The sequence below is a fragment of the Hyaloscypha bicolor genome (assembly GCF_002865645.1).
Source record: "Hyaloscypha bicolor E unplaced genomic scaffold K444scaffold_53, whole genome shotgun sequence".
NCBI classification, from domain to species: Eukaryota; Fungi; Ascomycota; class Leotiomycetes; order Helotiales; family Hyaloscyphaceae; genus Hyaloscypha; species Hyaloscypha bicolor.
The window spans coordinates 1,576,288-1,592,150 of record NW_020194555.1 but is presented as its reverse complement, the minus strand read 5'-3'; the positions used below and the strand labels follow the sequence as shown (position 1 = coordinate 1,592,150).

General features: G+C 42.3%; 6 protein-coding genes across 6 annotated transcripts; 1 reads left to right on the top strand and 5 right to left on the bottom strand.

The window, feature by feature from the left end:
- Positions 1-415: 415 nt before the first annotated feature.
- K444DRAFT_627396 (S-adenosyl-L-methionine-dependent methyltransferase) lies at positions 416-1,724 on the bottom strand (the record flags this gene model as incomplete). Its single annotated transcript, XM_024882794.1, has 3 exons — positions 416-1,302; positions 1,360-1,489; positions 1,542-1,724. 3 exons carry the CDS (start codon positions 1,722-1,724, stop codon positions 416-418), a joined length of 1,200 nt encoding a protein of 399 aa, XP_024739369.1.
- Positions 1,725-2,175: 451 nt separating this feature from the next.
- Positions 2,176-3,153, bottom strand: K444DRAFT_524650 (alpha/beta-hydrolase; the record flags this gene model as incomplete). The annotated part of the gene is made up of 2 exons (XM_024874369.1): positions 2,176-2,640; positions 2,791-3,153. 2 exons carry the CDS (start codon positions 3,151-3,153, stop codon positions 2,176-2,178), a joined length of 828 nt encoding a protein of 275 aa, XP_024739368.1.
- A 541-nt stretch (positions 3,154-3,694) lies between these two features.
- Positions 3,695-4,767, top strand: K444DRAFT_523956 (taurine catabolism dioxygenase; the record flags this gene model as incomplete). Its single annotated transcript, XM_024874328.1, has 3 exons — positions 3,695-3,841; positions 3,894-4,103; positions 4,153-4,767. 3 exons carry the CDS (start codon positions 3,695-3,697, stop codon positions 4,765-4,767), a joined length of 972 nt encoding a protein of 323 aa, XP_024739367.1.
- A 114-nt stretch (positions 4,768-4,881) lies between these two features.
- K444DRAFT_523686 (Maleylacetoacetate isomerase) lies at positions 4,882-5,601 on the bottom strand (the record flags this gene model as incomplete). The annotated part of the gene is made up of 1 exon (XM_024874305.1): positions 4,882-5,601. One exon carries the CDS (start codon positions 5,599-5,601, stop codon positions 4,882-4,884), a length of 720 nt encoding a protein of 239 aa, XP_024739366.1.
- Positions 5,602-5,994: 393 nt separating this feature from the next.
- On the bottom strand, positions 5,995-8,153 carry K444DRAFT_661619 (acid protease; the record flags this gene model as incomplete). Its single annotated transcript, XM_024886611.1, has 4 exons — positions 5,995-6,786; positions 6,912-7,647; positions 7,731-7,853; positions 7,961-8,153. The coding sequence occupies 4 exons, from the start codon at positions 8,151-8,153 to the stop codon at positions 6,141-6,143; spliced, it is 1,698 nt and encodes a 565-aa protein (XP_024739365.1). The 3' UTR covers positions 5,995-6,140.
- A 658-nt stretch (positions 8,154-8,811) lies between these two features.
- K444DRAFT_641788 (uncharacterized protein) lies at positions 8,812-9,925 on the bottom strand (the record flags this gene model as incomplete). Its single annotated transcript, XM_024884665.1, has 3 exons — positions 8,812-8,834; positions 8,885-9,863; positions 9,911-9,925. 3 exons carry the CDS (start codon positions 9,923-9,925, stop codon positions 8,812-8,814), a joined length of 1,017 nt encoding a protein of 338 aa, XP_024739364.1.
- Positions 9,926-15,863: the final 5,938 nt, after the last annotated feature.

The following is a 15,863-nucleotide window of genomic DNA, read 5'->3' as shown; positions in this document are numbered from 1 at the left end:
TTTGAGTTTGTGGTCCTCACAGTAGGCTGAGTTTCTACAAAAGGGTCATGAGATCGCTGCAGAAAAAGGGGTATCATCACGTGACATAACGCCTTTGACAGGCTTAAGAGCTTGAAAAACAACGGTAAGTGGAGGGGAATGGGGAAATTAAGTGGTGTGGTTGTATTGGAGTTCTCATCTCTTGCTAGGCCAGCAGGACTTTTAGAGTGGCTGTCCCTCACGTGATGCGCAGGCCATTCGTAGGAGGAGCAGGGGGGGAAGGAAAGCCACGGGGAATTAACCGCCAACGCTGGTCGGGCCGAATTTGCTTTCAGCTCAAAACCCATGATGGAAGAATGGAGTAGATAGGATAGGCAGACACCGTAAACCCTTGAAGGCTTTCTGCAGGACTCCCTGCCAAACGCACAACGGTCTACTAGCTCCTCAACGTGGCTTCAATGACGGACAAGTTCTCCCCTTCTTTTCTCCAGATATTCCTGATATCCAGTCCTACTTCCTGAAGTAGAGCTTTCCATTGACTCTCAGTCCTTTCCATCCCTCCGAACGACATCATCACAAGATCATTCAGTGCCATCCTTCTTTCGCAATTTTCGTCTGGTAACACGAGCTCATTGACCAGAATTTTGCTATCAACACTCATTGACTGAACGAGATTCTTCAGTATTGATTTGCAAGCCTCATCCCCCCAGTCGTGCATGATTCGACGCAGGAAATATGCTTTGGCTCCAAGTACAGGTTGAGGTTTGAAGAAGTCCGCGGCCATTGTCTCAATCGACGAGAGCAAATGAGAAGATCCATTTGTATCCTTGATGACTTCAGGTAGATCTTGGACAATCATCCGTCCTTTGAGCTCGGGGAAACCGTTTCGAATAAATTCTAGTGCCTGGCCTTTACCGCCTCCGACATCGACTATGAGGACTTCCTCCTCTGAATCGCATTTTAGTTCGTCTGCGAAAGGGAAAGGCGGTATTCCAGCAGCTCCCACTATAGCACTTGACCGCATACTCTGGTTGAACATCTTTGCTCTCATAGGGTCCTCCTTGAGGTAGCCCCAAAAATCATAAGGGGTCTTGAGAGCAAACTGAAGAGGAGAATCATGGTGATCGGTGGGACTTCGGAGGTTGTGAGTCTCGAGATATGCTCCCAATGCTCCGGCTGCAGGGCCAACAATTGTGTTCTGAATTTGGAAGTGAGCACGGTTTTCTGGTGTGCCCAGGATTCGGGAGAAGTGGTTGGATGCGTATCTCTCTCGACCCGTCTCAACGAAGATGTGAGAGGAAGTCAAGACACGCATGATGCGAACTTGCCCATGATCAGATCAGTTTCGTTTTATCCATAATGGAGCATGAAAGTATATACCCACTAAGGCTTTCTCTGCTCCCGCCTTCAAAGATATCTCTCCAGCGCTCATGTCGTCATTTGTATCACTGGGGATGCAGTCGAAGCATCCAATGGAGTAAGCAGCACTGATGGATCCATTGAGAAAAGGCTGCGTAACCGTCAGAACAAAGGAAACCTTGACAAGTAGAGAGAATGCCAACTTGAGCTGCCGTTAGATACAGATTCTCTCCTGGTGTTCTCGCTGCAATAATGAGCTTCTCAGCCGCACTTATCAGCTTTTTGCGAGCTGATTCGCCACCATCATTCCCGATCACGAGTCTCCCAAGCGTGTTGACTTCGGCAAGGAGTAATTTGACGCTCTCGACGTCGGTCGGGCTCGACATTGTCCCTGAACAAAGTGCTTTGGATAGCGACAGTATTTGTATGATGTAGGTCTTCGAGACTGCGCCGTACTGGTCATCAGTTCTCGTGGCCGCAAAGGGGGTCTGTCCGTCTCGGGAATAATCTTAATTTCCGAAAGAGAGTGGAATTGCAGCTGGTGGGGTTAAATTTACGCTCACAAGGTTTCGTATTCATCGAAGAAAGCCTCCGTATTGTATGTTGTTAAATAGGGCAGAAACAGGTGAGATCTACGACCCGAATAATTTGGGGCAAAGGAGGAAGATTTGGGGAAAGGAAATTCGGATTTACTAGAGGGCCGTTGGGACTCGGGACGGTGTGAGCTGTGAAAATCCAGGCGAATTTTAGCGTCAGAGCTCAACTTTACTCAGTGACCCGCCCTGTGCCACCATCCTAAACTCTCCTCAACTCCATCTCCGTCTCGACCCAACACTCTCAGATCAACCAATTTCTGAACCACGATACCGCCCCTTTGAATGCAGATTCTTTGGCCAACCGCACATCTTTCACCGTCAAATCACCTCTCACACTGAAGCCATGCTCTGTCCCGCCAAACACAGTACTCATCCAAGTCGCTCCAGTCTTTGTCAAGACATCTTCCGTCTGCCTCCTCTTCTCTGGTGGTAGAATGTCATCCACCTCAGCAGCATAGATTGCGAGCTGTTTTCCTTTTGTTACCAAATGCACTTCCTCCATAGTGAAGAAGGATGGATGATTGACAACCCCAACATCAATGAACCCCGCCCCCATTAGCCGGATGACATATCTTCCACCAAAGCAATATCCCACTCCTCCTATCTTCACATCCTGTCCATACTGGTCACGGATATATCTCACCACCAGAGCGAGCAAGGGGTCCGTCACCGGGGGTTCATGTCGCTGCTTCCAAGCCTCGAACTCCTGTGCACTCTCATCTCCTTTCCACCAAGGAGGCTTCCTGAACGGATACACATCTGAAGTCTCTGTGTTTTCTTTCAAAGGCACTTGAATACCTCTCAGTTCGTAATTCGGGTCATCTTTGTCTTCTGTCCATGGCACGATCTCTGGTACTGGTTCTTTGCCAGGCGGGAAAAAGGGTCGATGGTTCTTGTCAAGACGAGCTTGGCCTGCAAACTGATCTGGCATGATGATATCGCAATCAAGATGAGAAGCGAAGGAGTCTGCCAAAAGCTGAGCATTTGGGAGGTAAATGCCGTGGCCTTCGGTCAAGAAGAGAATGACACGCTTCGGCTCGTGCTCCTTGAAGCTTTCTGGACCAAGAGTTGAAAGTTCCGATTCGGATTCTCTATCGCGCATCCGTGGCTGAGAAATATACATCTCAATTCCGTCGATTTCAATAATCCTCCCAGTTGGCATCCCCTCCCATATTGTACTCGGGGCTGTTGGGTCACAGCAGGGATGAAGTCCGGTCATGATGAGATAGATATATTCGAGAGCGTTGGGACATTGAGAACGATTTCGATTATGCTTCGCCATTTATAGCCTTCATTTTCCACGCCCTTCTGTTGACAGTCGGGACAACATCAAGATTGCTGACTTTGCTCATCAAGTGATAGTTGCTTCAGCCAGTGATACGTCGGGGATAAATCGCCTCTAGGCTGCCATGGAAAGAACTCATCACTAACCTCAATCTTAGCGAGTGCATAGGTAGCCCCTTACTCTCGGATATAGTTCCCGAGTGGCAGAGGGGAAAGACCAAGACGTCAAAAAGAGCAAGCTGCTCGCAAAGATCTCTCTCGAGCACCACCATATTTGATGTGCCGGGCTGCCGTCACACCTGCCATGTATGTCCCCCGCACTTTCGGGGATCCCCCAATGCGAGGCTTCCCCCCAACCCCCCACCTCTGCTCAAATAAAGCCTACCACAACCGCAAGAACTCCATCACAAGGCACTTCATAAATTTATCATTTCCGTAGGGCAGCTTAAATTAATTCCACCACAAATTTTGCCAAGATGCCTGGTCTTCTGCAAGAGCCTCAATTCAAACACTTCACAATCAAAGAAATCGGTCTAACTTTCACTGCCGAAGTCGAGGGCGTAGATTTATCACAAGATATTCCTCAAGAAGTCTTTGATGACATTCTCAAAGCAATCGCGAAAGTAAGCTAACCATTTCAGTCCCAAGCTGCAAGTGTTCTCACAATTGCCTGAGTATGGCGTCCTAGTATTCAGAGACACAGGTCTTGATGATACCCGGCACGTTGAATTCTCGAAGCGCTTCGGAGAGCTCGATGATATTAAGCCGTACTTAACCAATGGACGAAAAGCAAGGTTCCCATATTACGAACTATTCGACGCCGGGAATCTGGATGATGAGGGGAATCCAATTGCTCTCGACAGCCAACGCTCACACTACAATAAAGTCCGCATTGCCTCTCCTATTTCAACACTCTATTGACACAAAGGATTAGGGAAATGGTCTCTGGCACGTAGACTCCAGCTTCAACCCCCGCCGGGCATCCTACTCTATCCTCCTCGCGCACATAATCCCACCTCCTGGCACGGGCGGAGAAACAGGCTTCGCAGACACACGCACTGCATTTGACGAGCTCCCTGCCGATTTAAAAGCAGAGCTGCTCTCCAACGACTACGTAGCAGCGCATTCACTCTTCCACTCACGCAAACTCGGATCCCCGGAATTCTTCGCCCACGTCAATCCTATGGAGCATAAAATGGCTCGGCACAAGCTTGTCCAACGGCATGAACCAAGTGGCAGGATGAACCTTTATGTGGCGAGGCATGCGCATCATATTGAGGGGTTGGAGAAAAGGGACTCGGATGAGTTGTTGGATAGATTGATAGCCCATGCGACGCAGGAGAAGTATACGGTTGAGGTGCCGTGGAATGGAGTGGGAGATTTGGTGATGTGGGATAATCGCTGCGTGATGCATAGGGCAACTGGTGGGAGCTTTGAGGGCAGGTACAGGAGAGATATGAGGAGGACGACAGTACATGATGGGAGCAGCACTGCTTGGGGACTGAATGAAAAAGGGGACGTAAAGCTGGGGTTTCCGCAGACTTTTTAGTCGATTTCCTTCCCTGCAATCGCAAAGATAGGAGGATGTGATGTAGGAATTTGTTCATAAATATCGTCCAATGTCGCAAAGGTGCTCAGAACAATAATAATATACACAGCTTTCTCACAACCTCCCAGTAGAACATTCTTGTTCATCCTGGACCCTAAACTCCGCCGGCGTATCCCCCTGATGTCGCCAATCCCCCTTCCTAAACGCCTCCAACCCCCTCACATTCTCATAAACCCTTTTCACAGTCTTCATCCCTTCCAAATCAACACCATACCTCAGCGCCCCCTCCACCGCAGGTGCCAACACAACATCCGCCATACTCACCTCATCCCCTACACTATATTTCCCCGCATATACTTCCGCAACCTTATCATAAGCTTCCAGTCCCCGAATCATCCACTCTTTCGCCCACTCGCCCGGCGCCTCCTCTCTGCCTCCACTCAATTTCTTCACACCTCTCAACATCCTTAAATTCGTCACAGGCTGTAGATCGCTTGCTATGATGTTTACCAGCTCTCTAACTTTTACTCTCTCGGTAGGTTGCGAGGGAGGAGGCAGTAATTGGGGTGTATTCGGGAAATATTCTTCGAAAAACTCGAGGATGGGGATGGATTGGCGGATGGTTACTGACTGACCTGAGGAGGTGGTGAAGGAGAGCGTGGGGACGCTGGCTGAGGGGTTGCGGAGCTTGTATTCTTCAGACAATTGTTGGCTCGAGAGCAGGTGGATGTAACTGTATTCCAGTGGGATTCCTTTGTAGTGTGCTGCGGTACGTACCCGTGCGGAGCAGGAGGAGCGAAAGTAGGTGTGGAGGAGGAGTTTGGGCTGTTCCATGATTAGGGATTGGTAAGGGTATAAGAGTGGAGTCCTTCTGTCCAAGAAACGAAAGGGGGAAGAGAGAAGGAATGTATATAGTGTGAAGCTTTTCCGTTACCTACCGCCTGCGTGGTGATCATGTTGTAGATGTGAATATCCGCGGTTTTCCGACTTCAGCTGCGTCTCCACACAGATTCATCCCTTTCCCCGCACCGTCAGCCATCGAGTAGAGTCGATTGCGTTGCACGAGAGAATATCATGGTCGTGTGAAACGTGGAGTTCGTCAGGAGGATGGAAACCTTTTCCGCGTTTTGCGGGGTCGGCTTTGTGCGGAATTATCCCGCAGTTCACCCCGCCCCTATTTACATTGAGTCTTGGCAATCCTTTCATACCAACTCACCCTCCTCTCATACAGTATCGAATGACTGAAGGATCCGCAATTCGTCGCAATATTGCCATGTGCACTCGTTTTCTTTACGGTTGGTTGGCATTAGGATATTAGTTTTATTTTAACCTCGTAAACCACCCATGCTATTCATTCATTCACAGCAGGAAAATTAGCTATGTTCCCAAGTAGTTGGCAGCTTATCCCTCACGGGCACCTGTTTTCTCTCAACCGGTGATCTTGGCGAGGAAATAGGCGTCTGTCCCGCCGACAGTTCCGATGGGGTGCTACTGATCCGAGACATCCTGCCTTGACCATTGTCTATGTACACAGGATCGGCGTGGATGTATGTTAAATCACCGAGTTCAGGAAGCTGTGCTGGTCGGTGTTGGGATGTTGGCAGTTTCTCTGATGTCGATTGAGATGTCTTGCGTCTTCGCCACCAGAAGCAAAACCCGATGAGTGCTGCGAGGGCCACGCCTAAGGGGACGGCGACACCGACGCCAATCGCAACGGCGTGATTTTTCTTTTTGGGAGTTCCGGTCTGTACCGGAGAGCTGTTTGTGGACGTCCCAATCGGCGACGTTCCGGAAGGCGATGTTGAAGCTGTGGGACTTGGTCGTGCTTCGCCAGTAGTTTGGGGCAGGCTAAGTGCACCAGCTTGTATTTCGACAATATTGCTTTTAGTGGTGTTCAGCACAGCCGGCGCCATCCAGATATGGTTGTTCGTGAGATCGTAGACGACGTATGCACTCCGAAGAAAGAAGTCGCCGAGCACATTAGCCTCCGATCCTGCGGACTCGATGCCGAAAGAGCAGCTGTATTAGGTAATCGGATTAGTATTGCCTTGAACAATGCGATTTGAAGGTTTCTTGTGAGAAGTATGGACTCAAGGCATATATGCAACGAAAGGATCAATATAATCCTAGAATTTTAAACTCACAAATTGGAAAACGGCAGCCCCCCCGGATTTAGGCTTGGAGCATAGAGCTTGGTGACGAATTCCGAATAAGGAACGTTAATAACGGTCCCGCTCTCAAATCCAAAAGACATATATGACGAGTTGCTGTACTTGCAATCGGCATAGGGATATCCATCAAAACCAAATTCGACGCCGAATGCGCTGTAAATAACATTGATATTCTCCTCTGGCAAATACATCAAAGCCGTTGAAGACTCAAGAAGAACCGAGGTCGTGAAATTGGGAGTTGTGAGAGGTATGGCCGTAGTTCCGGGCGTGTATGAAATCGAGGTAAGACCCACATTGAATTTAGTGTACTTATTATTGCCGTCCGGGATGATCGGTATCGAAGACAGAGTACCATAATACTTTTCCGTGTCGATGCCCCCGAAAAGAATGCTTCCGGAACTGCTCCCCAAGTCGTTCAACCAGAGGCTGTAGAGTTTGGTATTCGTGATACCATCGCTGACCATCTCATCCATGAAATTATTGTATTGGATACTCGTAGCTTCGTGGGTGTCGTAGCCGATCCCCATAACCCCTGCTCCGCGTGTTGTATCGTTTACTAATCCCATCTGCAGTTGCATGCTATGACCAACTTGACCGAACAGGAACTCGTCCCGAATGTAGTCCCCCATTGCTCCTGTAGTGTCGACATAAGAAATATTGAAACCCCCAGCAGAAATCATGGATAGGCTGGTTGATTTCTTCGAGTAAACTAAGTATGGGATCAGCTTTGTAATTTATGAGGCGTGTATCCAGAAGGCTCTATTCAGGAAATCGGAACAGGTGCTTGCTTACACGGAGTCACACAACCTTGAGCGCATATATTGCTCGAATTATCAATTACCCAAATATCACTGCTTCCGGTTGATATCTGTAGTCGGAGTGTCTGTGATGGTGTTCCGACTTGTACAGAAGCAACTGTGTAATGGAAGGCTTATTAGCCAGGTTCAAAAGTGGTTCGGGAGAACAGAAAAATCGAGACATTAGTTGGGGAGAAATCACGAGAATACCCCCTAGCTACTTACGGTACCCTGCAGAAGTGAGATTATTGATCAATGATTCCGCAACATAATTGCGTCGCGCCAAACTTGCGATAGCTTCCCCATTATTGGGCAAGGCTCTGGTCACATTGAACCGAACGACCTTGGCTGCGAGAAAACAATGGGAATGGTAGAGCGCGCCGCAAAGTAAAGTTGAAACAATCGATGACGGCTTCATTATCGAAGATATTCCGACAAAGAGATCGCAGATGAGTTTGAGAGGAGGCTTGCCACGACGACGGCGACGACGACGACACGAAGAAGGACCTCTTCCGGCGGCTTCATTTTTTTGGGGTTTTTTTGGGCGTCCTTATCAAGCCTGCAGTGCAGAGGGTTGGCCAATGGCGACTACTACGAAGGCGCGTGGAATTTTGACAGTTGGACGGTTTCCATCGCCCGCCTTCGTATGCCGAGTTCTGGCCAATCACGAGAATCCCAAACTTTCAGCTCTCTGCAGATTGCACCAGTTGTCTTGAAGTGGCTGGAAGGATCAACACCAATGCGGCCTTTTGCTTGTCATGTCACATGTGGCGTGAGGTGCATACACGGGAGTCCTCAGACAGACCCGACCCCACAATTCCCATCAGAGGCCCCGAAGAACTTTGGTACAGAGATTCACGAAATAAAAGTATAGTAAGGGTCCAACGCCTAGGCGTCTTCTTCCTTTCTTCTGAAAAAAGGAAGTCTTCAAATGAAGTACGCTGTGTGATACTTATCACAAGTCTTGGTCAACACACACAATCGACAATTTCAAACAACTTCATTTCCCAATTCGAAGCTGACTCGGCTCATCAACTCTCTCGATCTTCAATCTTGATGATTCAAGAGCAAAGAACTTATGTGGAAAGCCCGGGCCAATCTGTTAAAATCAGTATCTCTCCCAAATCGATTCCCTCCAAGAGAACTCACAAAACCTCGTCCTCTCCTCATTCCTCTTACTCAAGATCACCTCACTTCCAACCTTCAAAACCATCCCCTCCGACTCTTTACTCGCAAACCCATATCTTCCAAAGATAGGACTATACTTAGTGCCCTGATCAACCCTCCTATCCTTCTGCAACAGCTTCAGCACCTCTCCATCCCGCCCCGTGCCCGATTCCCCAGTATTGTAATCGACATTCAAACTCTTACATCTACCGCAATTTCCTGTGAGGAGGATCTTTGCACCTCCATCTCCAAACGCCAATTCGCCCCAGAAGTCTTCGACCCATGCGGGATCAGAGGTTTTGAGTAGAATGTTGGCACGGAACTTCGTGACGTCCATTTCCACGCCTGGCGGGAGTCGTTTGGAAACGTCTGCGAGTGAGGGTTCGGTAATTACGAGGTAAGGTGCACAGTCGTTGAAAGCAATGACTCCATCGTCTTCCTCTAACATAGGGCCTATGATTGGCAGCGAGCTCATGACTTTCGTGAATGCGTTCTTTGGCTTCGGTCCCTGGGTTGTGGGTTTGCCCGGGAGATTTCCGAGGACAAGACGTGGGTTGTTTCCCCAATATGCGAGGATAACTTTGAATCCGAAGCGATCTGAGAACCATTTGCTATACTTCTCACCCATATCGAAGCCTTTCGTGGGACTTGAATGCATATTGACGTCCACTCTCCGAAGCTGGGCAAGGTTTTCCGGTTCGAGAGGAACTTCGAGGGTCTGAGGATCGGCGGGAGCAGATCCAGGGGGGCGGTAGGTGATGGTGAGTCTGTCTCCTGAAACAGAAGGGTGGAAGAGGACCATTTGTGATATCCGTGAGACTGCCATATGCTTCCAATGTCCAGGATTTTCTTCGTCTGGTTGCAGGAGCACGAAGCGACGATCGAGGTAGAATCCCTCCTTGGTCAACATGGCTTGAGGAACGACGCAGCCCCGGAGAGACTTTACGGGATAGACCCAAAGCTATATTCTTCAATATTGTGAACAATGCCTTTCAGGATATTACTCACCTGGCTGATTCGCATGGAGCCAGCGGCTGCTCTGCTCGAGCTCTCGTACAGGATGTCAGCTTAACTTCCGGATCCTCTTGTCCCTGAGAGATGAACCTACCCTTACTCGCTTGCTATCTGATGATAAAGCTTGTTTCTCCATAGTTCTGTACGCTTTTCTCATAATCCTGGCTTGTTGGGCCTTCCTCGACGATGTCGCTGGCGTTGAGCCTGTAAACGCGAGATATAAGATAACAGCAACCATCAAAGCAACCCCACCCACTAAAAGGGAGACCGAGGAAGAGAAGGAGAGCAGCGATATCGTGTTGAAGAATCCCTGAGATGCAGCTTTCATTGCACTCTCGCTCTCTGATAAGTTTTCTGAAGTCATGTCTGTCGAGTAGAAGGTGGAGGTTTGCAGCGCCAGGTTTAACACTTCAACCTCCTAAATGAGTCGAATCTGGGCAGAGAAATGATGCTTTCAACACTCGTTTCTGCAGAGGTTCAACTGCTAACCATCAGGTTCAAGGTCGACTGGCCCGTCGCCCCAGATGATATACGGGGATGAGGATGCCAAGTCCCAACTCGGCAGTGCGGAGTCTCCACAATTCCGCTGGTGCGGTTTCCCCTCACCCCATCTTTGAGAACTCCGACCACATCACGACAATCACACTACTTCTATTCCTTGTGATGGGCAGAAAAAGCGGCACAAATGTTCAATGTCCCAAGTCGAAGCTGCACATTCATTCAAATAAGAGTGCGGCGGTGATTTATTTTCTAGAGTGTCCAGGATACTCTTGAAACACTATGTTACTCATCTGATTCCGCAAGCATACAGATCCTTGGCTCCCTGCCAGACTTCATTGATATCCATGTAATAGAGTCCCTCTGCGTTGAATCCGTTCGCATCAAAGGCTTCCCCATCAAACCCTTGGTTCCAATGGACATCAACATACTCCTCCTCGCCAATGCCACAGTATCTGCGGCGTCGTTGTCATCCCAGCCTGTTACGTAAGCTACCAGGGGCGGAAGGTACTTTAGCTAGCTATCACTCATAGAGAATACATCATCTTTCTGCCCTACTCTGGCCTTCGCCATCGTTGGGGCCCACCGGGATGTCTATCCCGTAACAGATTAGTAGTAATACTTTGAACGATTTTTCGGAACTACCGGGTCAGAGAAGTGTGTCTACTATTGATCGTGTCGAACGAAGACGGAAGGACCACAGCACCTACCCACCTACCCAACCCAGACGCTTCCGCTTTTCATCAGACGCTTCTGCTTTTTCATTGAGTTCACGTTAAACATTTTGGTAGGGGGTAATAAACCAATTCTTCTCGGTATCCAATAGCTTTTGGATTCGTTTTTCGGCGGCTGCCGGCGACTGCACACGTCACTTCGGTCGGCAACCGCACACACTTCCCGACTAGTAATATTAATTAATTAATCCTGCGATTCTATTAAGAGCTTCTGTAATTCTATTAAGAACTTCTCCTTCGCATATCTCTAGTATCTGCTAATAGTTAGGCAGGTATATCCGCTATTAACTCCTGCAAATGACTCTAATTAATCGAGCTCTTATAACCCACTGGCCTCGGATTTCTTTGAGTAACCTTTGCCGCGATTATTACCTATTACTAGTCCTATACCTTTATTCTTGTCTGCAGATACAGGAATAGTATCTTTAGCCGCTACGCCTGCCCTAGAGGGCTCGGGATTTCAGTACTACTCGCCTCTTAATAGCAACTACTATAGCCCTGTATAATAGAATAAGGAGAAGGGACTGGATACGAGGCCTGCCCGTTATTAGCCGCAAAAGAGTATTATCTTAGAGGGCCGAGTCAAATATTCCAAGAAGGCATATAAGAGAGATACCGTCTTGCTAGCGAAGTTACTAAAGGCTAATAATACTAGAATATTACGCTTGCCTGACCTTAATAAACCCGTTATAGCAGAAGAACGGGAACGGATTAATATATATTATATATTAATAGTAAAGAAGGATCTTAAAGTATATTATAAAGAATTTAATTTGACTTTAATAAATCTGGCCAAATAAAGATTTCATAACGGAGAGTTCTTATAATTCATTATCTAGTAATATACCGGCCCTATAGGCCTATTATAGACTATTAAAGAAAAGATATATAATTAGTCTTAGTTTTCTAGAAATAATAACTATAGGCTTTCTGTAATATACTTAATTAAAAGATAAGGTTTTTATACTTTGGATATTAATAACTATTACTAGTAATAAGTTAAATTCCAGAATAACTTTTAGTAATAGCCGAACCTAAGGGCTTATACTAAAGAGAAATATTATAGATAGTTTTCTAGGAATATAGAATATCCGGACTCTTTATTTAGTAATTACTTTTAATAAAATACTTATTAATAGCTTTAGGGATTTCCAGATTATTATCTAGCTTCCGGTAATTACTATTTACTACCGGACTATTATATAAGCAGAGATATTACTAGGGATAAGTCTATATTTTTAGTAGAATATAGGCTAAAGGTAAACTTAAAAGCTAGTAATATTATACTCTTTAATCCGAAAAACTTAATAACTTTAGTATTTTTATTTATTAAATATATTAATACCTGCTACAGTAATTATAGTAATATATAAGTTCTATTTATTTTACTACTTTACTTTTAAGGGAATTCTATTATTTAGTATATAGGGCTACTAGTACTAGTTAGAAATAAAATAAGATAAGATTATACTAAATAGATATAATAATTAAGCTTATAATTTATATTTAATTACTTTTCTATATAAGAGAAAATAAATAAGTATATATACTCTCTATTATCTAGTAATAATATTAGGATATATTTTATAAAAAAGATTAGTTTCTTAAAGAATATACTAATTTCTAATAAAAAAGAAATAATAGAAAAGATTTGAAAAAGCCTTAATCCTATTCTTATAATACTTATTAATCTTTCTTATAGCCGGAATTACTTCGAAGTCTTTTATATATGCCTTTATAATAAGGAATTTGTAATAAAGAAGCTAGTTAAAATAAATTATTTCTGTTTACTAGTATTAAATTTATTTAGGTAATATAGTAAGATCTAGGGTTTTAACTAAGGTATTTCTTGTTTTTACAAGCCTGTTCTAATAAAGAATAAAGCAAAATAAATTATAAAAGCTTTTAGTTATATATTTAATATTAGCCCTACCTAGAAAAAGCCTAGTAATACCTTAGATAATAAGGAAAAAATAGTAGTCTCATATAATAAAGCTTATTAGAATAAGCTATTTATCCTGAAGTATTCTTACTAATATTATAGAGATTAGTATCTGGACTTTAAATATCCTAATTATCTAGTACTAATAAAAGACTAATAGTTTAAAGTAAAAGCCTTTCTTATAAATTATAATATAAAGTTTAAAGGTACTAGCAAGAATAATAAAAAATAAATAATAAATAAGTAGCTATATACTATATACTAAATAGTAAGATTATTTAATAATTATTATAAAGGCTAATATAATTCTTAGTAGCCGGGAAATAATATTTCGGATTACTAATTAGTAATTATAATTTAGTAATAAGTATTAAGTATTCTTTTAGTAATTTTACTAGGAGCTTATTCTTACTAGTATTTAAAATAGTACCTATTATTATAAATATTAATACTTAGTTACTTGCTCTAGCTTCTATTACTTTAATTCTATTTCCCAAATTTTTATTAGCTATAATTTTACCTTTTTCTAACTAGTATTAATTAAGGAAATAAACTTATTCTACTATTTCCTTACTAGCTAGTAAGGCTATACTAATAGTTTATTTTTCTATAGAAGTATTAGATTAAGAGATATACGAATATTAAGTATTAATAAAGAATATAAATAGAATTAAAATAGTTAGCTAATAATAAAAGATATAGAAAACAAGAAGTCGGACTAGTTTTTTTTACTAAGTAATATATAGGGTAATAGCTCTAATAAGTATATTTCTTTAGTAGTAATTAATAAAGATACGGGATCTAGTATAATTAATAAATTCGTACTTTCTTATTTTATTAATAACTCAAGCTATATATAAGGTATATTTTCCTAATATTTTATTATAGAAAATAGCTAGAGGCTATATTATTTATTTAACTAGTATTAGTAATAGGCCCTTAATCTCGGAATTTATTAGATACGAATTTTAATTCCCGGATATAATTAGTTATCTAATATTTTTAGAAAGAGAGATTTATATAATTAACTAGTTACTAGTACTAATAATTATGGGCCTTAATATCCTTATTCTAGTAGGAGCAATTATTATTCTTAGTTATAAGCAAAAGTACTATAATATAATATAAATAAATCTGGGCTATATTCCTATTTTTATTACTAATAAAGAAATATATAAAAATATACGTGTTTTTATAATAGAAATAAAAATTATTTTATTCGAATATATACTAAATATTACTATTTATTACTCTCGAGTATTTAATACTAATAGAAAAAAGAAAGAATATCTATTTGAGCCCAAGTTCAGATTTATATTATCTAGTACTATTAATAATTCCTAGATATTATATTTCTTAGTAATATAAGGCTTAATCCGAAATATAACTAAATTTATATTTTATAATAATCTTAGGAACTTATTATTTAGGATTAATAAGAGTAATTTCCTTAGTATTATAATTTAATATACTATTACTTATTATTACTTTAATAAGCCAGGTAATTCGGATTTAGTTAATAATAATCCCGGCTATTAGTTATAATAAGATTTACTATTTATAGTAAACTTTAAAAAAAAAAGTTAATTTAGATAAAACTAATATTTCTAATTACTAGAGAAAGAATTATTAATAGGAAGTCTTTGTAATATATATAGGGTTATATATAACTTAAGGGCATATAATAAACCTCGGATATTACAGGTATTAATCAGGGAGATTAGCGGCCCTTTAATATCCTAACTAACTACTATTTATATTATATATATTAGGCTTATAAATTACTAATTATATATATGCTATCGGGGCCTCCTATTTAGAGGGGGCTTCCCTGGACCTTATAGGAGGGACAGAGATTAGTTCTATACTCTATACTAAATTTAATACTATGGTTTTATAATATACTAATTTATTCTATTATCTTATTACCTACTAATAAATACCTTATAAGCTAATCTCTCTATCCTCAAAGAAAGTAGTTTAATAAGTAATTATATCTCGAAATCTGCAAAATATATAACCCCTTACCAAAGCTATTTTTATAGAGGAAGTCGACCAGATTAATCCCGATATGGGTAATAGCAAAGCTCGTCTAATACTTTTAATAGGGCCCCTTAGGAACCTCCGAGAGCCAGTAATAATAACGGAAATAATCCGGTAATAATTAAGATACCGAGATTAATACCCGGTTACTACTACCTAAGCTTAAGAATAGGGCTTATATACTAAAGTCAAAGTACTCTAATAAAAGCCAAGAATTAGTAAATATAATTAACTAGTATATCCTATAGTTAGAGTAATTATAAGAATATTCTTAGGAATATCTTATAGTTTACTATATCTTATAGAAACTCTATTTATAAAATCTATTTCTTTTCCTTAGTAATTCCTTACTAGGGAACTTCCTGAAATAAGGTTAGAACCTATTTCCTTTCCTAATATAATAAGCTTTAAGAGTAATCTCGATACTTATTTATTAGGAGCTTTATGATAATATCCTAAAATATATTTTAGACTAAGAGAAGTTCTTAAGATCCGGATAGCCTAACTTGATGATTATAGGGAAAGTTCCTTAAAAAATAAAAGGATATTTATATTTTTCTTAGAGTAGTCTCTTAGGACGTAGGCTGTAGATTGTATTATCCAGATACTTGTTCTAGAGTTAACTCTACATGAGGTACCCGTTAGGGCACGACCCCGGTGTATAAACTCTGGGAGGTTATACAGAATGGCGGGCCTATCTGGATTACTAGAAGTTACTGAATTGAGAGCG